Raw genomic sequence first — 24,315 nt, 5'->3', positions numbered from 1 at the left:
TGATGGTTTCCTTTGCTGTGCAGAAGCTTTTTAGTTTGATGTAGTCCCATTTGTTTATTTTTTCTATTGTTTCTCTTGCCCGGTCAGACATGGTGTTTGAAAAGATGTTGCTAAGACCGATGTCGAGGAGCGTACTGCCTATGTTTTCTTCTAGAAATTTCATAGTTTCAGGTCTTACATTCAAGTCTTTAAACCATTTGGAGTTAGTTTTTGTGTATGGTGTAAGGTAAGGGTCTACGTTCATTTTTTTGCATGTGGCTATCCAGTTTTCCCAACACCATTTGTTGAAGAGACTTTCTTTTCCCCATTGTATGTTCTTGGCTCCTTTGTCAAAGATTAGCTGTCCATAGATGTGTGGGTTTATTTCTGGGCTTTCGATTCTATTCCATTGATCTGTGTGTCTGTTTTTGTGCCAGTACCATGCTGTTTTGGTTACTATAGCTTTGTAGTATATTTTGAAATCAGGGAGTGTGATACCTCCAGCTTTGTTCTCAGGATTCCTTTACCTATTCGGGGTCTTTTGTTGTTCTATTTCTGTGAAAAATGTTGTTGGAACTTTGATAGGGATTGCATTGAATCTATAGATGGCTTTAGGAAGTATGGACATCTTAACTATGTTAATTCTTCCAATCCAAGAGCACGAAATATCTTTCCATTTCTTTGTGTCTTCTTCAATTTCTTTCAGAAATGTTTTATAGATTTTGGTGTACAGATCTTTCACCTCTTTGGTTAAGTTTATTTCTAGGTATTTTATCCTTTTTGTTGCAATTGTAAATGGGATGGTATTCTTAATTTCTTTTTCTGCTACTTCATTGTTAGTGTACAGAAATGCAACTTATTTTTGCATGTTGATTTTGTATCCTGCAACTTTACCATATTCGTTTATTACTTCTAAAAGTTTTCTGGTGGATTCTTTAGGGTTTTCTATATATAAAATCATGTCATCTGCAAATAGTGACAGTTTCACTTCTTCCTTTCCAATTTGGATCCCTTTTATTTCTTTCTCTTGCCTGATTGCTCTGGCTAGGACTTCCAGTACTATGTTAAATAGGAGTGGTGACAGTGGGCATCCTTGTCTGGTTCCTGTTCTTAGAGGGATAGCTTTCAGTGTTTCACCATTGAGGATGATATTAGCTGTGGGTTTCTTATATATGGTCTTTATTATGTTGAGGTACTTTCCTTCTATACCCATTTTATTCAGAGTTTTTATCAAAAATGGATGCTGTATCTTGTCAAATGCTTTCTCTGCATCTATTGAGATGATCATGTGATTTTTATTCTTCATTTTATTAATGTGGTGTATTACGTTGATTGATTTGCGAATGTTAAACCATCCCTGCATCCCTGGAATAAATCCCACTTGATCATGGTGTATAATCTTTTTAACGTATTCTTGTTGGCGATTTGCTAGTATTTTGTTGAGGATTTTTGCATCGATGTTCATCAGTGATATTGGCCTGTAATTTTCTTTTTTTGTGTTGTCCTTGTCTGGTTTTGGTATCAGGGTAATGTCAGCTTCGTAGAATGAGTTAGGGAGCTTCCCCCCCTCTTCAATTTTTTGGAAGAGTTTGAAAAGGATAGGTATTAAGTCTTCTTTGAATGTTTGGTAGAATTCACCAGGGAAGCCGTCTGGTCCTAGACTTTTATTTTTGGGGAGGTTTGTGATTACTCTTTCGATCTCCTTACTGGTGATTGGTCTATTCAAATTCTCTACTTCTTCTTGTTCCAGTTTTGGAAGGTTGTATGATTCTAAGAATTTATCCATTTCTTCCAGATTGTCGAATTGGTTGGCATATAGCTTTTCATAGTATTCTCTTCTAATCTTTTGTATTTCTGAGGTGTCTGTTGTAACCTCTCCTCTTTCATTTCTGATTTTACTTATTTGTGCCTTCTCTCTTTTTCTTGGTGAGTCTAGCTAAAGGTTTGTCAATTTTGTTGATCTTTTCAAAGAACCAGCTCTTGGTTTTATTAATTTTTTCTATTGTTTTTTTGGTCTCTATTTCATTTATTTCTGCTCTGATTTTTATTATTTCCCTTCTTCTACTGATTTTGGGCTTTGTTTGTTCTTCTTTTTGCAGTTCCTTTAGGTGCATTGTGAGATTGTTTATTTGAGATTTTTCTTGTTTGTTGAGATAGGCCTGTATCGCTATAAACTTCCCTCTTAGAACCACTTTTGCTGTATCCCATAAATTCTGGCATGTCGTATTTTCATTTTCATTTGTCTCCAGGTATTTTTTGATTTCTTCTTTGATTTCTTCATTAACCCAGTCGTTGTTCAGTAGCATTTTGTTTAATCTCCATGTATTTGTGGTTTTTCTGATTTTCTTCCTATAGTTGATTTCTAGTTTCATACCGTTGTGGTCAGAAAAGATGCTTGGTATTATTTCAATCTTCTTAAATTTATGGAGACTTGTTTTGTGGCCTAATATGTGATCAATCCTGGAGAATGTTCCATGTGCATTTGAAAAGAACGTGTATTCTTCAGTTTTTGGATGGAATGCTCTGTATATATCTACTAGGTCCATCTGTTCTAGTGTGTCGTTTAAGGCCAATGTTTCCTTATTGATCTTCTGTTTGGATGATCTATCCATTGGTGTAAGTGGAGTGTTAAAGTCCCCTACTATTATTGTGTTACTGTCTATTTCTATGTCTGTTAATAATTGCTTTATATATTTAGGTGCACCTACATTGGGTGCGTAGATATTTACAAGTGTTATATCCTCTGTTGGATTGTTCCCTTGATCATTATGTAATGCCCTTCTTTGTCTCTTTTTACAGTTTTTGTTTTAAAGTCTATTTTGTCTGATATGAGTACTGCTACCCCAGCTTTCTTTTCATTGCCATTTGCGTGGAGTATCTTTTTCCATCCCTTCACTTTCAGTTTGTGAGTGTCTTTAGGTCTGAAGTGTGTCTCTTGTATGCAGCATATATATGGGTCTTGTTTTTTTATCTAGTCAGCCACCCTATGCCTTTTAATTGGAGCATTTAGTCCATTGACGTTCAAAGTAGCTATTGATAAGTATGTACTTACTGCCATTTTTTAACTTTTTTTTTCTCAGTATTTTAGTAGTCCTTCTCTGTTCCTTTCTTCTTCTATACAGAATTGATGGTCACTTTAGTTTGACCTCTGTCTGAAAGCTGTACTCTTTAACTCCCCTCCTCCCTCCATTTATGTTTTTGATATCATATCTAACCTCTTTTTTGTGCTTTTGTTTCCATTACCCTCTTATCATGGAAATAGATAATTTTTCCTATTTGTGGTCTTCTCTTTTCCCCTTAAATCAGTCCCTTTAACATTTCTTGTAGCACTGGTTTCTTGGTGACAAACTCCTTTAATTTTTGCTTATCTGGGAAAATTTTGATCTCTCCTTCCATTTTGAATGATAACCTTGCTGGGTAGAGTATTCTTGGCTGTAAGTTTTTTCCTTTTAGCACTTTAAATATATTGTGCCATTCTCTTCTAGCCTGTAAGGTTTCTGCTGAGAAGTCAGCTGATAGCCTTATGGGGTTTCCTTTGTATGTAACTTGACATTCTCTTGCGGCTTTTAGGATTCTCTCTTTATCTTTAATTCTGGACATTTTGATTATGATGTGTCTTGGTGTGGGCCTCTTTGGGTTTATCTTGTTTGGGGCTCTCTGTGCTTCCTGTACCTGGATGTCTGTTTCCTTCCTTAGGTTAGGGAAGTTTTCATCTATTATTTCTTGAAATAGAGTCTCTGCCCCCTTGTCTCGCTCTACTCCTTCCGGGACACCTATAACACAGATGTTAGTGCACTTGATGTTGTCCCAGAGGTCCCTTAGACTGTCCTCACTCTTTTTAATTCTTTTCTCTTTTACCTGTTCACCTTGGATAATTTCTTCTAGTCTTTTGTCCAGCTCACAGATCCGTTCTTCTGTATCCTCTACTCTGCTTTTGAGTCCCTCTAATGAATTTTTCATTTCTAGTATTGTCTTCTTCATTTCTGATTGGTTCTTTTTTATATCTTCCATTTCTTTGTTGACATTCTCACTGAGTTCATCTATTCTTCTCCAGATCTCTTCTATTCAGATCAGTGAGCATCCTTAACACTCTTTGTTTGAACTCTCTATCGGGTAGGTTGCTCATTTCTGTTTCACTTAGTTCCTTTTCTTGGGTTTTGTCCTGTTCCCTTACTTGGAATGTATTCTTTTGCCTCCTCATTTTGCCTCTTTCCCTGTGCTTGTGTCCACATATTAGGGAAGTCAGCTACGTCTCCTGCTCTTGGATAGGTGACCTTATGTAAGTGATGCCTTAGGAGGCTTCCAGTGTGCTTCCCTCAGTTCTCAATGCTCCAGGGGTGACCCCTATGTGGGCTACGTGTGTCCTTCTGTTGTGGCCTGTTTGCTCTCCCTGTAGGCACCCAGGGAGGCCAAGTTATGTTCCTGGCCAGCTGTTGTAATGCTCAGATGCTTGTAGTTGTTGTGGGCCCTTCAGTCTCTTTATCAGGTGTGGGGAGCCCCAGCACAGTTGGCTGCAAGTTCTAATACCACATTTGTGTTTCAGTATTTCTTTTAAGTTAGTAGGCCCCCAGCGTGGCAGGTTGTTAGGCTCAGGGCATTACAATTGCTGTAAGCCTCTAGCCTATTAGGTCTCTTGTCAGCTCTCTGAGGATTGCAGCTGGGTGGGGCTGGCCTCAGGCACAGGAGCACCCAATTGCTTCAGGCTTTGGAAGGTGGGGCAAACCCCGTATGTGGGTCTTTGAGAAACACAAGTCTTCTGCAGCTGACAAGCCCTGCCGCCCACAGGTCCACACACACAGTCAACACAGTCCTGCCCCGTGTGCGCGCCCTGACCTCCCCAAGCAGATCCAGTCTCTCCACGGCGGGAGCCCCACACACTCCGCCACTGCCCCACACTCTCCACCCGCTCCTTGTGCACACCCTGCCTGGCTAAAGTCGGCTCAGTTGCCAGGCTGCAGAGAATCCAGTCACCAATCTATGCAGGCCCACAAATTGCCTGAGGGCTTGTTGTTGGGTGGGGCCAGTCTCCAGGGTGGGCTGCCTGCCCTGGCTGAGCCGGATTAAATCGGTGCTCTAGCGGGTGGGGCAGACCCTGGGCTAGCAGGCCGCAGGGAGAACTCCAATGGCGTCTGTGTCAGCACGCCCACACCAGGCCACAACAATGGCCGCCGCCAATGTCCCAGTCCCTGGAGAGGTCTCACCCCTCACCGAGATGCACTCAGGGCCTATTAGGTGAGTCTCTTTTCACCCCAGCACTGTGCACCTTTCTTTCTGGTGATTTTAGGTTGCTTTCTGAAATGGGTGAGTTTGCGCATGGGCCCTTTAAGAGCTGGTTTTAGTTTCTTTGTGAACTGGGTTTTCTGGGGGTACTCCTCAATGTTTTAGTAGCAGGCACAGTCAGATATTATGCCACTCATCTGGATTGTGCTGGGTCCACAAAATGCCCACAGTGGGGGCGCTCCCCGTCTCAGGGCCCCGCGCCTCCAGGGAGGCTGCGTACCTGTGAGCTGCTCCCGGCGGCCGTGAAGCTGGCGGCTTGTGAAGGCGGCGTTTTTCCTCTCCAGAAGGGAGTTTCTGCCTCTTCTACCTCAGTTAGGATTGTCCGTTGTTGCAGGAGTTCCTCTTATCCAGTTTTCAGTTCTGTCTCAGGGGTAATTTTTCCACGAGTAGTTGTAAATTGGCTGTGTCCATGGGAGGAGGTGAGTTCAGAGTCTGCCTACGCCGCCATCTTGACTTCTCTCCTATTTAACTCTTTAATTCATTCAAGTACCTATAGATTTTAATCGTCAATTGCAATTCCTTAAACTAGGAATTTCAGTTGTTAATTTCCTGTCTGTCTTCCCTATTATATTGGAAGTTCCTTGAGGTAATAAGCATTTATTTCTCAGCTTTGTATTTTAGATCTCTACCAGGGGCTCTGCACATTGTTTTCACTATATAAATACTTGAACAATGTCTACATTAAAACAATTGGACCACCCATGTATTACCCTTACCTTTTAAAGTTCTTTGAGTCCAAGACCTGAGTTTGTAACTTTTTTTTGGATTTTGCCTGCTTCAGTCCAAAGTCATCACTATTTACTGTGAGTTTGTTCACGAAACCACCATCATCCCCCAAGAGGATGTCGTCCCGGCAGAGCTGGTCTTGCAGAGGCACTACACACACACAGAGGAGGCAGTGATCCATGGGCTTTATGACAAAATAGTTTTCCTAGAAACAGAAGAATGCTTTTATTATTTTTTAAACTTTTTTTTTTTTTTGGTGAGGAAGCTTGGCCATGAGCTAACATCCGTTGCCAATCTTCCTCTTTTTGATGAGGAAGATTGGCCCTGAGCTAACATCTGTGCCCATCTTCCTCTATTTTGTATATGGGATGCCTCCACAGCATGGCTTGATGAGTGGTGCAGCGGTCCATGCCCAGGATCCAAACCTGCGAATCCCGGGCCGCCGAAGCGGAGCATGCACACTTAACCATTATGCCACTGGGCTGGCCCCCCAGAAGAATGTTTTTAATAAGTTATTCCATTGCTCTAAATATCTTAATATTACATTTAAATATTGCCCCTATTATTTGATGAAAGTTTTACTCTCTGATGTTTCTCATTTTAGATACTTCTACAGTGTTAAAGGAACTTGGAAAAAAAAACAAAATTAACCAAGTAAAAGTGAATGAACATTCACTGCGAGCCCACCATTGTGGTTTGGGTGCTTTGTGGGGAAAGGGTGGGGTACCTACCTCTGGCTCAACAAGTAATGAGATTTTCTGGTGTATTCCTGTGAATGTCCCTCGCTTGGATTTGTAAGGCGATATTAACAGGCAGCATAAAAAGGTTCAGGTCTTCCCAGACCAATGACATAAAACTGGATGTTAAACAGGAAAATCAAGTATTAAAGTCCCCATTGTTTCACAAGGAGTTATCAGGAGAAAAATATCCTGACATCCAAGTTTATCCGGAAATACTCAGCAAGCATTTGTCAAGCTGACTCTGCACTACTGAACTGGGTTCACTAAAGCTGTATAGCCGTTCCCCTCCTGGAACCCAGTTTCTATCTAAGATAGAGGAAAAAAATATTTAAAAAACTGTTTATTTGTTTTGTTTCCTTTAAAATGAGTGAGACTTGAACATATTTAGAGGTTCATTCAGTCATTCAGCAGATATTTATTGAGCACCTATGGTGTTACCTATTCTTGGCACGGGCCATGTGGTGATGAACAAGACAAGTGTATGACTTTGTGGAATTATCATTCCAGTGGAGGAAGATGGATGAATAAAACAGATAATTTCAGATAATGAGAAGTGCTCTTAAAGAATTAATCCAGAGTCCTGTGATGAAGAGTGACTGAAGAGACCACTTGAGGTCCCATGGGCAGGGAAGGTGACCTTGGATCTGGGACCGATGGGGTGGAGAGGAAGATTCAGAGGAGGTTGAGAAGAAGGATCCTAGAAGGAGAGATTCATGTCAAAAAGATAGAGAGAGAAGGGGCTGTGGAGCCTTGTCCTGGATGAGGCAGGAGGTGATGGAGGTGCTCAAACACAAGGATATTTTGTCTTCAGAGAGAGGAAGTAAGAAAGGAAGGAAGTAGAAGTATACTCCTAGTTAAAGCTGCAGGTGAGAGGGCTGAGATTGGAAAGAGGACAAGCCTTATCGACTCAGTTTTCTCAAGAAAGTAGGGGCAAGTTCATCTGCTGAGCGGCAGAAGGCCTGAGAAGAAGAAGGGAATTTTGGAATACTTGCCAGGCATGGGAAAGTGAGGCAGCAAGTACAAGAAAGAGACTGATGGAAGCCAGTGAGCGTTCAGGTGAGTCTGCAGACCCTGAATTTGTAGTGATGCTGAATGGCGTGGCTTTGTGTCTTTCTCCAGCAGTGCTTGCCACTGCGCAGGAGCAGAGAAAAGCTATAGCATCTATACAGGCTGGAGTTTTGAAGGACAGCTATCTAAGAGAATGGAGGGTAAGGATGACTTCAGTCGAGATGATCCATCCAGGGGGTACAGGTGGGAAGTGAAAGAGAGAAGAGGGAGGGGACTGGAGAGTGCAAGGAGACACTTTCAAGGAACTGGAGGCTTCTATGGGCCTGAAAAGCAAGAGTGAAAACAGGAGAGAGCTGGAAGGAGAGGTTGCAATCAACCATACGACATGAGACAGTGACCCATTACGTAAAGTACATTTAGCAACCAGCCGCCTTCTTTAAAACCATCCTGGCATCACTAGTTGCTTACAACATTGTGGACAAGCATGAGAAATTTAGTTTTTCACTGACACTGGAGACAAGCAAGGCACAGAGGGAGGTGAATTATTTCTTAATCCTCTGTGTCCTTCAAAGTCAGCCTGCCTCCTGAGGCCATGTTTTTATAATCCCAGTGCTCAGTGATCTCATCTCTCCCTCAGCCCCTAGTGCACATGTTCTTTTTTACTGTATAATTTGCTGGACCATTATATGATATATTATGTTTATTCATGAGATCCTTCGAGACTGAGTTTTGTTTGAATGCAAGGAACATGTTCATTACTTCTGTATGTCTGCAAATAAATACGTTAATAAATAAATAAATGTCTGCAAAATGCTCAATAAATATTGTAAATTGGTTAAGTGGTCACATCTCAGCTACTGAAGAGATTAACGTTAACATCTGCCCCATTAGATTTTTTCCCAGAATTAAGCATTTGTTTTTGGTAATTTTCTTACCAAATGAAGCTGGACCGGAGAAAAAGGCTTTGAACTTGACAACATGAGCATAATCGGAAAGATAATACTTGGATTCAGAGAAGGGTATAAAAGAAGAAAGGAATTAGCCTCTCTCTCTCAAAAACAAAACAAAAAACAAATACCCCCAAATTAAACACAGGCTAAATGGAAAGAACGTCCTCTTTTAATTAGACTCACAGAATATTAATACTGGACTTCATTATTTAGTTAAACTGCCTCATTTTATATATGAGGAAACTGATGTTCAATAGAGAAAGTGGACTGCTCATATCCTACGAGTATGGAACAGACAATCTCATTTCTTTGAGTATTTCTCTTGGCACAGTACCTGGCTGCTCCCTTGAGCTTTATAATCCCAGACAATAATGGTCCTTTCTGTAGTGGCGACAATGCGTTTCAGCTGGGAGAGGTAGTCACATCCTGTAATCCAGGAGGTATCCTGATAGAAAAGCATAGAATGGGGGGCGGGGGGGCAGTAAGATTGTGTTTTGTTCTATCACACGGTGATGGTTACTAAACTGTAGCTTAGTTACGTTAAACCCCCATTTTGCCCCCTTATTTGCAGAGGAACCTTGCAATGTCTCTTCTCTGATGTTTTGAGGGGGGCTCTCATCTTTTTCCCTTTCACCCTTACCCTGAGCGTCTCAGCACCATCAGCTGGAAAACGATGCAGCCAGTGCCTGGGGCAGCTCCCTGGAAGCCCGGGGCAGCTGGCAGAGCCGTCATCTCTGTGCACTATTCACTCATGTGAGAACACTTCTTCACAGGGAAACTAGATTTAGGGCATTGATTAAGCAAGTTCTCTGACCCTATCTCCATGCATAAAATTATTAGCTAAGGAAAGATCTTAGTGATCATCGGATCAGTGATCAAGTTGAGGCCAATGAGTTTGCCTTGTGTCTTGCCTCAAGTCGCCAAGTTGGCGTGGGTAGGATCTTTCATATCAGCCATCACACACTACTGAACAAGAAGAACAGCTCCCACTTTAGCGCCTACTGTGCCAGAAACTGCTGCTTGGGTTCAGACAGCCCTTGAATCTTCTGTAAAATCCACTAGGAATTCTAATAGAGAGAAACCAGACTCATCTGCTGGGTGGCCTGGCGCCCTCCTTTGTAGTTCAGTGCATTCAGTGCGTGCAAGCTGGGTGGAAAGTCAAGCATTTCCCCATCTCTCATAAAGCCACAGTGGGATTCTGAAAGCAAGTCACCGTAGCTTTACAACATCTGTGCGAGATTACTTGTCCAATTAGTGATATGGCTTAAAAAAATTGCAGTTGCTTTTTTTATGCTGTTTTCAAGTTTAAAATAAAATGTTGTCAAGTTATTCCCTTTGGCTATTTTCTTGTTGTTCTCACAACTTGCTTTGTGTCCATGTTTTACATTCCTCAATGAGGGTGCTCGGAAAAATTTAGGTGAAGCTTTTAAATTGAAGCTTCCAAGGAGTAATCCATTTTCTGGCAATTCTCTGCAATCACTTTAACTCTGGAAGGTAACATCTGTCACCTTTGCTGTTGCTCATGTTTGTTTTGATGCTACTCAATAAACATAAGCTTACAATCTAGGAAAACATCTTATTCTCAGAGCTGATTCCAGCACTTTATTGAGATTGTGATTAGTTATGGAGGAACCATCATCATAGCCCTAAATTTGACTTAATTAGGAATTTTAAAAATGTACTTACAGTAACATTGGTGCTGGTCTGAACTCTCATCTGTAAACAAAGGAAGAGAATAACCAAACCTAGTTGGCACGATATTGAAGACGAGAACGCTGACTCTAAAACAACTCAGTATCTCCCCGTTTAATCTCACTTGTCATTTCGGCCTTCCATGCATCTCCTCCCTGGTTCTCCTTTCCCTGGAAAGCCCAGGCCCGTGGAATAATGCACTGTGTGCTGTGGGCAAGGTTTACGCTTCTGATGTTTGTCTTTAAGCCTGGGGACTGTGCTCTTAGCATCTTACACTTTCCTAATTATTATGTTCCTTCTATTTGCAAACTGCCTCACATCCTTTAGTTATTCAGAGCAACATCTGACCTCAAAAATTGGGAATGCAGGGGCCAGCCTGGTGGTATAGTGGTTAAGTTTGGCACACTCCGCTTCAGTGGCCCAGAGTTCACAGGTTCAGATCCCGGGCACAGACTTACACACCGCTCATTAAGCCATGCTGTGGTGGTGTCCCATGTGCAGAATAGAGGAGGATTGGCACAGATGTTAGTTCAGGGCCAGTCTTCCTCAAGCAAAAAGAGGAAGATTGGCAGCAGATGTTAGCTCACCAAAAAAAAAAAAAAATTGGGAATGCAAAATAATACTAACACCAATGGCAAGAGTAGTTAAAAGAATGCTAAATAAGTCCATATGAATTATAGATTGATGTAGGAAAAAAACATTGTTTTATTTGAAAGTTATCGCTCAAGTTATTAAGAGAGCTAAGAACATTCTATCCAGTGGGCTTCCTCTTTTATTCAGTAAGTATCTATTGAATGCATATCATGCCCTGGGTACTATGCAAGTTGAGAATCATAGATTTAGTCCACGCACACCTGGTATGTACATGAGCAGCCTCTTATACATAACCTTAAGACGTGTTAATTGTTCCCAAGGTAAGGGGAGGTAGTCAGGTGTACCAATAACCTGGTTTCTTCGGTATGCTCAGGTGGTCTTGGGAAAAGTCTAGGAAATACCTGCCCAGAAGGAATGCATTATGTGAAAAGGAGGAAAAGTCAATCAGAGAGATCACTCAAACTGTTAGTCGTGGTCATCGCAGACTGTCTTTCATCTGAAGAGCTCAAAAAGGCTTTTCTACCCGAGGACTTTTTTCTAGATGGGAAACAGAAAGTGCTCTGAGGAAACTGGTGAGCAGAGAGCAGAACACCTGTGGTTTCCTCTTCTAGTTCCCTACTTCCATCTTTCATGGAAGTCACATGTTTAAAGTTCTCTTATCATCTTTAAAAGTTTCATAATCCTTATAGGTATCATTTGAATTTTTGAAATCTAGCTTTTTGGGCAGGAATTTTCATTAATAACATTTACAGTCTATATCACCAAGCCCTCCAGAGAGCACCATGAAAATCCTTAACTGTGTTTATTCTACTTCAGATAGAGCCTAAATTATAGATTAACTCATTGTAAGATATGTTGCTTTATTAATGGCTACCTTTTAATAAATTATTCCTGTGACCTACCCTACCAAATTGCTTTTCTCACGGAACGTGTCATCCTATTTGGAAGGCATGCAACATTTAAAATACTGTTTATTCCTGGTGTATCAAATCTTAAAGTAATTAATTTTTAAGCAATCCTTTCTCTACCATTGGATTACCTCATAAGAAGGAGATGTGAGTGTCTGTGTGTTTGTGAGTATACACGTTTGCACCTATAAACATGTGTGAGTGAGCGCGTGTGTGTATGCGTGTGTGACGCTTCTCTGGAAGTACGATAATGCCACCTCAGGATTTTACATAATCCTGAACTATTGTATTATGAGGGTCATTATTTTCCTTCTCACATTTTTCTTTGGATATCATTTTAGTTCTATTTTTGAGGAAATCAAGGCAAAAAATGAGAAGAGAAATAATGCACCGAGAAAAAAAGAGATTGAGGAAGGTTTTCATGTTTAAATGAGGCAAACCCATTTTTGTTTTCACATCATTTGTTCATAATCATAATTGCCAACATCTGCTGAGTGCTTACAATCACACTAAGCACTTTATTTGTATTAATTTATTTAAACAGCACAACTACCTAGGGAGGGAAATTCTTTGGTCCTGGATGAGGAGGGACCAGGGCACGGAGATAAACAAGTAACAGGCACAGCTGGGCGGGGAGGCAAGGCTCTCGCTCGTACCAGGAACCTCCCACTGCACCACCTCACAGCCCACGCGGCCCTCTCCTGTGACAGAGGCTGGCTGCCTGTAATGGAGATGACCAAAGGGCTGAAATTTATTGGCGGAATTTTAATCATGTGATGATTATTTTAAATATATTTTACTTGTACAAAGCTTGCCTCTAGTTGGAAATAAACTAATAATTGGAATTATTTTTTGGTATTTAACACCAAACATTCACCTTTTATTTTCACAGTGAAATATGATGTAGACTGTATCATCATACATTCTGTTAAAATCTCTCATATTTTGGAAACGGAAGTCCAAAACGTACAAATGTAGAAAGAAATGACATTAATAACAGCAATGCCGTCCATGTATACAGGCATTTATTGTTCATAAATGCTTCTACATTCATCATCTCGTTTCACCTTCACTACGGTCTTCTGAGGGAGAGAGCACTGGTCCTGGTGCCCTCATTGTACAGATGTGAAAGAAGAGATAGGAAAAGGTACAAGCTGGCCCATTAATTCCCTATTTATCATAGCTAGTGAAACAGGAGGGCTAGAATTTGAGCCGGTTTTGTACTCTAAGTCTGCAGTTCTTATTGGGACCTTTTATTACTTGGTAGAATTATGACTAAATAACTTGACTTGTGAGTTCTTTTGATTTTATCTGAAAAGTTATCCAGGATCATCCTTTAATCGTGCTGATGCCACATGGTTTCATATGACACCCTGAGGAACGTGGCCAAATGCAGCTACCTAAATCTGAACAATTGCTCTGGGACTCAGAGATCTTCTCATTTTAGTAATATTTGGCTTTATTTGTTGGAATAACTCTGACATGGTTTATGGTTTCTGCAGCACCTGATACGTACACATAATGCATAGATAAAACAAAAGGAAGGAAGGAAGGAAGCAAGGAAGGAAGGAAGCAAGGAAGGAAGGAAGGAAGGGAAGGGAAAGGAAAGAATATAAGCTTTCAAATTACCTGGCTATTAAAGACTGTTATTAATCCTTTCTGAGAAGCTGCTATTAGTAAATCCAACTGAGGGATCTTGACAATGCACTTAATCACATCCCGTCTTCTGCTACCTGTCAACAGCGTAACATTCATTTCAATTTCCAGCAGTGAAGATCCTAAAACTCATTTGTTAGGTTTGTTTTAAAAAGAAAAGAAAAGAAAACAACTTTTTGTTGGAAAGCCCCGAGTTCCTTAAAAAATAGAGTAAAATTGTAAAAAACCAGCAACTGTTGCTTTTTAATTATCTGCAGAGATACTGATCCACACAAATTCCCAGAGAAAATATAAGATACACACCCACTCCCCCTACATATAAATACACACACACAAGCATACACACACGTGTGCACATTTCACAGAGAATGAGTTTTCCAAACATCTTTTGGAATCATTTCTATTTTGAGATTTTCACATCTCTTAGGAATCCTTTCTTTGAACTATCACCATCATGGTTTACACAGAATAAAAAGCTAATACTATCTCAGAATTTCTAGCAGAAAAGAATAAAACTATCTTAATATCTGTTATTAAGGCTTTTTTTTTTTTTAACTTTGTGCATTTTGAAAAAAACACTAGACACATTCATGTTTCCATGCCTACGTACTGAAGGATAGAGCCACATATATGGAACCTCTTCCCAGGGTTATTTAGTTTTTATAATTGTAAACTCTTAGAGAGGAAAAACAGATGTCATACAGTAGTATTATCACCTTCATCCATGCATCCTCAGCAGAGAAAATATTGCTCCCAAGGGGATACAAATTGGTTCTTGGGGGGGTTGTGAATGAGTCTACTCTTTGTGTGTATAAAGCACAGATATACATATAGTGCATAAACAGATACACAGTATATCTGAGGTATTAAAATGTCATGGAGCGAGGGTGGGGGCACAATTAAGAAAAAAATGTCTAAAAGGCTCCTTAGGGACCCCTGTAGTGAAAAAAATATAATGAAAAATAATTTTGAAAAGGTTAAGAACATTATCCTATTCCAAGCCACGCATTCTCTCTGCTTCCACGCCTTCCTCACCATAGACTATTCTCAACACAGAAGCCAGAACAAGCATTTAAAGTGTAACTCAGACCATGCTTGTCCTCTCGTGGCTCTCTGTCTCGCTCAGAAGTCTTCAGTGTGGCCACAAGGCTCCAGCCCTCTGCCCCCATGCCCACCGCTGCCCCTCTGACCTCATCTTCTACCACTCTCCCCCCACCTACTCTACTCCTGCTGGAGGCGTGTCATTTGCTCTCACATTTTCAGGTCTTTTATCACATTTTCAGCCTGGTCTTCCCTGACCAGTCTGTTTAAAATCTCAACACCATGCTCCCATCTCCAAACCAACCTCTTCTTCCCACTCTCCTGCTTTATTTTTCTCCACAGCCTGCTTACTTTATTTTTTTCTATAGCACTTATTGCTGTCTGACATATTATATATTTTACTTGTTTTATTTTTTTACTGTCTGTCTCTGTTTGTTCACCACAGTGTCCCCAGCACTTAGCAAGTTACCTGGCCCACATAGCAGATCTTAACAAATATTTGTTGAGTGAACAAATGAGTTACACAACCCAACCGCCATCTAGAAAGATGCTTTCATATTTCTAACTTAGGTTGCCAGCAACACATTCCAGCTGCTCACCGGCCCCTCCTCAGCTCAGCGATGGTGGCAGCAGGGGCAGCCCCCTTGCTCTGTTCTTTGATGACAGTTCCCATCGCCAGAGGTTGGGCTCTGGTGAGGTTTATGGTTGGGCTAAGGAAGGGTTGAAGGCAAGGGTGGGCTTTGTTCACAAAGGACTGAAGAAAGTTCAGGTTCTAAGGAACACCCGATTTGCCCTAGATTTCACACTACATCTCTGAATTTGGGATGAAATGCTGGAGGACAGGAGCAGATCAAGGTTTGCTTTTCCTCTTCCCCAACTTCTCCCTCCCTGGAGGCAAGAAAGGAAGGAAAACTAGAGGTGGAGAGGAATGGGAGTTTATGGATCCCAGGCTCAAATTTAAAAACAAATGATCTATGTAAACTGGAGACGTCCTAAACTGAGATAACACCTCCCTGAGACTGGCCCAAATTCACAGTTTTAGAGATGGAGGGTTAAACCTCCATAAGATAATTGAGGATTAGAGTGTAGGAAGGAGTTCTAATTAGTGAAAATTCAATTTTAAGAATATTTTGAAAGAAATGTGACTCCATTGGGTACTAGAGGATGCATTATTGAGGTGCCATTGCAGAGAGCTTTAACTTGAGGTCTGAATCTCTTCAGGAAAATGCAAATGTTTTCGCCCTCACGTTCCCTACTTAATGTCCTTCAGAGCAATGATAATATTTCAAACTCAACTATAGGTACAGTTTCTTCTGATATTGCATATGAAACTGTCACTCTCCCTCCCCGACCCCCATTATAAGGTATTGAGCAAGTAAATAAAATGAAAAGTGATTCTATGGAAATTGTATATTCCCAATATTTATTTTTAAGAAAATATTCAAACCCATATTAATCTGGAAGGGAAAGTTAAAATATTACCTGAAATTATAATTCGCTGTTTCCTAGAAACGAGGAAAACCAAATTTTCTTCATCCATCTGGGAAGTAAGAGAATCTTCAGAGGAGGAGAAGTATCCAAAAATCTAAAATCCCAAACGACACATATAAACACGCACAATATCTCAGAACCGGCTGTAAAGTAACAGATCTGATGTTGGTTGAATCTAAAGTCTAATTTGGATTAATGGTAAACACCTTGCTTTATAAATGTCAGAGGGTTCCCCATAGCAGAGCGCAGCTAAATGTATTTAGCACACCATGTGCCGAGGGTACATGGTTCTTGAGAAGTCACTGGTTTTTCTTTCCAGGCTGGTATCCTTGCTCAGACATAGGTCTATTAGGAGGTGGACTTATTTGGAGACCAAATCAACCTTCATTGGACAGGGTCCCAGCTCAGAACCTTCACATCGAACTTGGCCAGTCTCAAATGACTATTTCTACCTATTTTCCATAAATCTTCCTGGGCAAGATTTTTCATCCCTTTGAGGGGGATATTTGGAATTTAAAAGACTCTGTGGGGGCCAGGCCGGTGGCACAAGCAGTTAAGTGTGCGCGCTCCGCTGCGGCAGCCTGGGGTTCGCCGGCTCGGATCCCGGCGCATACCAACCCACCGCTCGTCAAGCCGTGCTGTGGCAGCGTCCCATATAAAGTGGAAGAAGATAGGCACGGATGGTAGCCCAGGGCCAGTCTTCATCAGCAAAAAAGAGGAGGATTGGCAGACGTCAGCACAGGGCTGAGCTCCTCTCACACACACAAAAAAGACTGTGTGGTTTCTCTACTTAACTATTCCAAATCCTACTCTCTAGGCGTTGCATGAAAATAAATTATTACGAAAAGAAGAAAAGTGCTCTTTGTTTGTGACTAAAGTGTCAAATTATGTAATTCCAAGGAATTTGAAAAATAAGATAGTGGCTCTTCCATTGTCTTATGAATGAGCAGAAGTAAAATTCTCATAAATGAATGACACAGTATTTCTCATAAATTTGAGACCTGTTGGAGCTTGTTAAAGAATGAATGGCGGGGTGCTTCTGAAACATTAGTGGACATAGGTCCACTGGGAGTCCTGTTAAAATGCAGATTCTGAATTAGTAGGTCTGGGGTGGGGCCTGGGAGTCCGCAATTCTATCAAGCTCCCCATGAGGAGCTGAGTTTTGAGTATAAAGGACCTAGTGACTAAATGAGCCAAATGAAAATAGTCAAACCCAGCAATGTATCAGTTTGTTTTAATAACATTTGTGTATTTTGAGGCTAGATGGTGGCTTAGCATTATATGCTAACGTATGTTCGTCCATCAGTTGCTTCACAAATGTTAACACCTCTTCCCTTACATTCCTCCACATCCAAACCTCCCAACCTATGACAACTGCCCGATCATTTCCTACAGTTAGATTTCATTCTGTGGGAAGATCAAGATCATCAAAGACATTCTTTCTTGTATTTTGACTTCCTCCCCCCAGCAAAATCAGCACTCAATAAAAGCTTAAGTAATTTTTCATCTTTTTAGAAATCACTGCTCATTTTTCCATGAGTACAAACCCTCTGGATTTAGCCTCGAGTTCCCTCTGAAGGACTGACGAAGGAGAAAGGGGAGTACTTTCAACAGATCTGTGTTGGACGGGACAGGAATCTTCTCTTGCTGCTATCTCCCCACCGTCACTCACGTGCGTTACCCAGTTAGCAGTCACGTGTCGATCTGCACCTTAGCCCTGTGGCATTTCAATCCACAATATGGAATCAGAGAGTCCAGTGTTGGAGTTCAGGCTCTACAACTCATTGGTACTCAGAACTTGGACAAATACCTTTACCTCCTTAAGTCTCAATTTCCTCAACAGTAAAATCAAACAACAAACTTCTGAGTTTTTCAAATGATGTTTAAATGAGATAATGCATATAAGGCATTTTGCACCATGTCTGGCACATAATCATTGTTTAAAACATTAGCTATAATTATCATTAGAAAGTCTAGATTGAGAAGTCCTTAGGAAGAGAGAGAGAAAAATCATAAATTATATCAAGACTCCAACCACTAATAAGAAAATTAGGCTTTCTGGAGAGAGTACTTAAAACCGTCAGTCCATTTGGGGATAGAACTGGTTCTTCTCATAAAAAGACTCATCAGGTGGGCACCGTGATAAGTTGATGGCGTGTAGAGCCTCACTGGAAAGATTTATATGACTTCCCCAGGCAATCAGAACTGAGAGGGGAATTCAGCCCCTTACACCTCCCAATCCCTCAGGTCCCCACAGCCTTCACCTCCTTTCTTACCCAGTTTCGAATCAGTGGTCTGTCATCTCAATCACACGTTTCCATAACCCACCATCCCTTTATATCACTGCAATGGCCTGGCAAGAAACCCCTTGCTGAGTAAATACAACTGCCTGCGTTCCTTGCATCCATGCTACTGTGGCTGATGAGCCACAGAGAAAATCTCCCAGCCCATGGATGCGGCCACCAATCTTCATGAGCTCCAGCCTCCTGGGGCTTCCATGCCACCTGGCCATCATCCCATGTTTCCCTAGATGACCTTGTCCATTGTCCACAGAATCAATGTCAAACTTTCCCCACTCATTTCAAACATGTGTTTCCACCTCCTCATCACTCTCAGCAGCAGACCTCACCTCCTACTTCAGATGATAGTAGAAGCCACCAGACATGAGCTTCCTCAGCTCTTCTTGCTACCCTACTCACAACCAACCACAAGGAAGATGTGTTTCTCCTTTCCAAGACTAGTCCCTCCACCTGTTCTCTGCATCCTGTCTTCTCTTGTCTCTTTCAAGCTGGTCTCCTTTTTTCCCTCATATCTTCTCTCCATTTCTCCTCTTCTACTGACTTTTCCTTTCAGCATATTCAAATCTCTCCCACCTTAGAAACAAAAATATGGGCCGACCCCATGGCCTAGTGTTTAAGTTTGGCATGTTCTGCTTCTGCAGCCCAGGTTCGGTTCCCAGGCACGGACCTACACCACTCATCAGCAGCCATGCTATGGTGGTGACCCACATACAAAATAGAGGAAGACTGGCACAGATGTTAGCTCAGGGACAATCTTCCTCAAGCCAAAAAAAAAAAAAAAAGGAATATTGGCAATAGTTGTTAGCTCAGGGCGAATCTTCCTCAGCAAAAAAAAACAAAACAAAAATACAACAACCCTTCCAATGTCGATTATAGATAATAATTCTTAGTCCTTCCAAAGTTGATTATAGATAACAATCCTTGGTCCTTTTCTTGCCTTTCTCTTCTCCAGCTTCCTCCTCCTTCCATCCCTGTTGAATCTGAACTCCGCTTACAGACTCACTTTGGCTTTTGTTGGTTGTCACAGCAGACACACTTTTTGAGCTTTGACACCTCCCCTCTGTATTAGTTTTCTATTGGTACTGAAACACATTACCAGAAACATAGTGACTTAACGCCCATTTATTAGCTCACAGTTCCATAGGTTAGAAGTCCAAAATGGGTCTCATTGGGCTAAAATCAAGCTGTCAGTAGAGATGTGGTTTTTACTGAAGACTTCAGGTTGTGGGCCTGAGGGTCCCCCTTTCCTTATGACTGTCAGCTGGGGCTTCCCATAGCTCCTAGAGGCCTCTCTGCAGTCCTAGTACGTGGGCCCCTACGTCTCAGCACCAGCAATGGTGCTTCAAACCCTCCTTCACCCTTGGAATCTCTCTTCTGCCTTCCTCTTCTGTTTTTAAGGTCTCCTGTGATACATTGGCCCACCCAGATAATCCAGGATAATCTCCCTATTTTAAGGTCAGCTGATTAGTAACCTTAATTGCATCTGCAAAGTCCCTTCACAGCACTACCTACAGCAGTGCTTGATTGAATAATCAGGGGACAGGAATCTTGGGGGTGGAGACACCTTTAGAATTCTGCCTATCATGTCCTCATTTTATAAATGCAATTCAGTACAATTTAAATTACTCGTGCAAAATACAACAAAAAATTGACAAATGTTAGCAGCCAATTTAACCTCAGATAATGGTGTGAGGTAATTTTCAGATAATAATGTGAAATGATGATGGGAATGATGATTATTTCTGTGCTAATCAATTCCAGTGTTTTTTAGCAGTGGGAGAACTCCACACCATACGTGTTGTCCTATGTGAATTTGAAATAATGTCCTATGTGTCTATGATACCTGTATTCAAAGAGCAGTCTACAGTCATTTAATTTGATTTGTAATTTTGGTGTGATTTTTATGGAGATAATGACAACATATCTGTTGAGTGTTTGAGAAGAGAGGTGGGAAGAAATCCTGGAGTGATGCCCTTTATGAGGCAGTATTGGATGCTTTAGACTCCGGCTTGGCTCCAAATCTTGATTCTACTGCCTAATACTCACATGATCTCAGGCAAGTTCCTTAGGTTCTCTGTGCCTGAGTTTTCCCCATCTGTAAAATAACGATAATCAATAATAACCCCAACCCCGTGTCTTGGTGTGAAGATTAAATGAGGAAGTGCATGGTTAGATTACTTAGTAATTAGGAAGATTGGGACGTACATAGATTGCACCAAGTTCCAGGTATGAATTCAATTAATGTCAACATCAGAGTAAATATAATTCCCAATTTTTCAAGAGCAGTACAGGAAACAGAGCTCAGATATCCTCTTTGCTAGTTCAAAACTGTCTACTAGGCACATTTGCTGCCAGCCCAGACAGCACATCAACCACACACACACATGTATCAGTCAACCGTCACTCATGAGCACATCAGCCATCAGTCATACGTGTATTTCAGAATCACATCTACATGGAAGTAGGTGCCATCACATAGAACATCTCCTCTCACGGAAATGATAAATTTTGCTGCTTTTACCTGTAATAACACAATATTACAGTGCTTACCATAAATAATTTGAAAAAGATACTTAAAATATCAAATTACTAAAATTGCTTGAGGAAAAATTTGATAGTATGCCAGATAAACTCATTCAGAAGAGACAGCTAAAGTTTTACATTTTGAAAGGAAATGTTTCAAATCAAGCAATGTTTTTAAAGAAAATGTCTCCTTTCGCAGGGTAGGCTATAGCCTCAAGGATCTCAAATTTCTTTTCAACAGTTTAAATTTCAGTCTAGTAATTATATGTGTGACATGCTTGGAGTATTTTATGACTATTAATGAAGCTTTAGAGTATTAATTTTCTTTTAACTATGTTATTTAAAGGACTTGCTCCGTACTTGAAGTGATTCATTTTTTTTAACTACATTTTTTTTTTCATGTTTCCATAAGGAACACATATTCAGTGTAGAACATTTGGAAAAAGTGAAAAGCAGGTAGAAGAAAATCGAAATCTGTATGCAACTTATTTTTTAACCCACCCTGGGACATACTTTTAATATTTTTGAAGCTAGAAAATATAGTTTTAGATTTATAATAATTCACTTTAAATTCACTTTTGGGGGAACACTGTTACAGGCATTTCGTATAGAGTTGTATGCCTCTTCTTTCACTTAGACTGTGCTTGTAAAAGAAATGTGTTTGTGAATTGGTCACTGGAAACATAGACTAACAGGCTGCTATAGGAAAGTAGATCATTCTGTACCAGAATCTTCCACTGACTAGCTTTATAAACTTAAGACATTCCCACTTCTTTGGCTCTCTTTACATCTAGTTTTTCTCATTATAAATTAAAGAGTCAGATCTAGATGATGTTTTAGTTGAGTTCTAAGGTCTCATTATTCTATAAATGTCAATTTTTCTGAGTGTATTTGTCACCGACTAATTGCCCCAGGAACTCATGGGAGGTTTCAGAAGCGTGTAACTGTTTCTCTAAATTGTTTGTTCTCTTTTTTGTTATGGTAAGAGATGCAATTACCAATTACCCTAAACTGGTCCAAACCCCACCACAAGAGTGACCTGTGCAGACCAGAATAGCGCCCAAGAGTTGACCTTTGGCTCATTTTTTTAATGCTAAGATCTCTGCCCCAGGAGGAGCTTAGGACCCGTTACCGTAACCTGCAGTGTATGTGGAAGCATGCTTTCCAGCTGAGCCTGCTCAAGGGAATACCCACCTCTCCCTTTTGAGCATTCATTCCCCATCCAAAATAAAAGGCCCCTGCTGTCCTGTGCTCGGGGAGCCACGACTTTGGAAATGATTCTGCGTGGTCTCCTATTTGCTGCAAATAAACTCTATTTTGGGTGACAATTTCTTCTGGTGGAGAGTCTGATTTTAACTCTCCAGGAAGTGAACCCACTTTGGTTTGGTAACCCATTTGCATCTAAAACCTAGCAAAAGAAAATGTGGCATTGCTACAACAAAGAGATTTATATTCAGAATCTGATTTGTATGTTTGTGCCCAAGTTTAAAAGAATAAATCTAGTTATTATCTGATAAGATTAATATTAAATGATTAAAAAACAGGTAATCTGGAGGCTGGCCCCGTGGCTTAGCGGTTAAGTGTGCGCGCTCCGCTACTGGTGGCCTGGGTTCGGATCCCCGGCACACACCAACGCACCGCTTGTCCAGCCATGCTGAGGTGGCATCCCACATACAGCAACTAGAAGGATGTGCAACTATGACATACAACTATCTACTGGGGCTTTGGGGGAAAAAAAAGGAGGAGGATTGGCAATGGATGTTAGCTCAGGGCCAGTCTTCCTTAGCAAAAAGAGGAGGATTGGCATGGATGTTAGCTCAGGGCTGATCTTCTTCACAAAAAAAAAAAAAAAAAAAAACAGGTAATCTATACTGAAATGAATTTAGTCTTCCAGCATTGAATTTCCACTTTACAGATGATGGATCTGAAGCCCAGAAAGGTTAGATCACATGGCTTGAAATAGAAATGCCTCTTAGGAGCATTGGTATAGATGGCTTGTGAGGAAAATGACAGAATAATAAAAGAAGAACCACATAGATAAGGAGAACAGATTGGTGGTTACCAGAGGAAAAGGGGGTGGGAGGGTGGGCAAAAGGGATAAAGGGGCACACGTGTACCGTGATGGATAAAAACTAGACTATTGGTGGTGAACATGAGGCAACCTATACAGAAACTGATATATAATAATGTATACCTGAAATTTACACAATGTTAAAAGCCAATATGACCTCAATAAAATAAAAAAAAATAAAAAGAAGAACCTTCTTGCATTATTTTTTTAAACTTCAAGTTACTCATCATATACGTATAGCAAGCTAGAGGCTGGTCACAAGTTTTTCTGTTAAATTTGCATATGATTTATAGGAACCCAAGAGATGTAATAGGATAATGTCATATGAAATTCTAGATAGAAAGGGAGAAAGACCACAACCAATTTTCTGTATGGCTTTAGATAAGGCAGTTAACCTTTCTGCTTTTCATTTTCCTCATCTTTACTACTGAAATAACATTAGCATCCATTATCTACATCGTGGGCCTGTTGCGAAGAGGAAAGGGAGGTATTTGCAGAAAAGAAGACATTTTACAAATGTAAGATGATTATGACATTCTAACTGGAAAGAGAATGAGAACGAGAAAAAGAAGTAGATCAGGGAGAGAATAAGGCTCGATTTCCTCATTTACACAATAAAAAAACCTGAATTTACTTCAGATTAGTATTCCATCACACTCAGTGGCCAAATGCTCAGTTAACTTAGAAATGCATGTAAATGGATTTACCACAGAGTACCGTGTCTCATTTGTTGGCATTATGCGACATCTTTAGAGCATTGATTTCCTAAATCTAAGTGTATAACATAATATAAACAGACTTCTGTAATTTCCTGAAATGCATACATTATTCGGTATTGACATGAATCATTTGTTATACACTCATTTTCATGTTTTTAGTGGTCCAAAACTATTGCATTAGAAATTCAAGCACATAAACCATTCAATGTGTGGGAAATATTCTTAAGAAAATTGAGAACAGTGAAGACGTGTGATTCTTAAAATCACATCTACTCAAAGTTTAGTGACTCAGTGTGTTAGAGCCCAGATCCCGGAAAAAACACATTCACTTTGTACACTTACGTGATTCAGGATAAAAACAGCCATTTCTGTATTCCTGCCAAATTGCTGACTGCTTCACTATTCATTTGATTTCTTAAATTCTTTTCATCTTTGAGTGGTTAAGAGCTTTTGTTAGCAAATACACGTATATTTGTCTTCTATTTTACTGAGTCAGTAGGTTAAAAAAACAAAAGAGGGACAGCCCAGTGGCACAAGCAATTGGGTGCATGCACTCCGCTTTGGTGGCCCCTGGTTTGCCGGTTCGGATCTCGGTCGTGCACTAATGCACCACTTGTCAGGCCATGCTGTGGCAGCG

At 40.6% G+C, this 24,315-nt stretch overlaps 1 protein-coding gene across 1 annotated transcript in view; it reads right to left on the bottom strand.

Moving 5' to 3' along the window:
- WDR64 (WD repeat domain 64) overlaps positions 1-24,315 on the bottom strand; it is a 132,945-nt gene that overhangs the window by 98,653 nt on the left and 9,977 nt on the right. Inside the window, exons 3-7 of the mRNA XM_087424246.1 lie at positions 16,057-16,159; positions 13,507-13,610; positions 10,370-10,399; positions 9,018-9,128; positions 5,976-6,190 (exon numbers count right to left, since the gene is read on the bottom strand). Of these exons, the coding sequence (XP_087280372.1) occupies positions 5,976-6,190; positions 9,018-9,128; positions 10,370-10,399; positions 13,507-13,610; positions 16,057-16,159 (563 nt within the window). The remainder of the gene's footprint in view (positions 1-5,975; positions 6,191-9,017; positions 9,129-10,369; positions 10,400-13,506; positions 13,611-16,056; positions 16,160-24,315) is intronic.

This window comes from Ceratotherium simum, chromosome 36 (genome assembly GCF_057802395.1).
Source record: "Ceratotherium simum simum isolate JZ-2026a chromosome 36, ASM5780239v1, whole genome shotgun sequence".
Taxonomy (NCBI): domain Eukaryota; kingdom Metazoa; phylum Chordata; class Mammalia; order Perissodactyla; family Rhinocerotidae; genus Ceratotherium; species Ceratotherium simum.
This window is presented reverse-complemented; position numbering and strand designations above follow the sequence as displayed.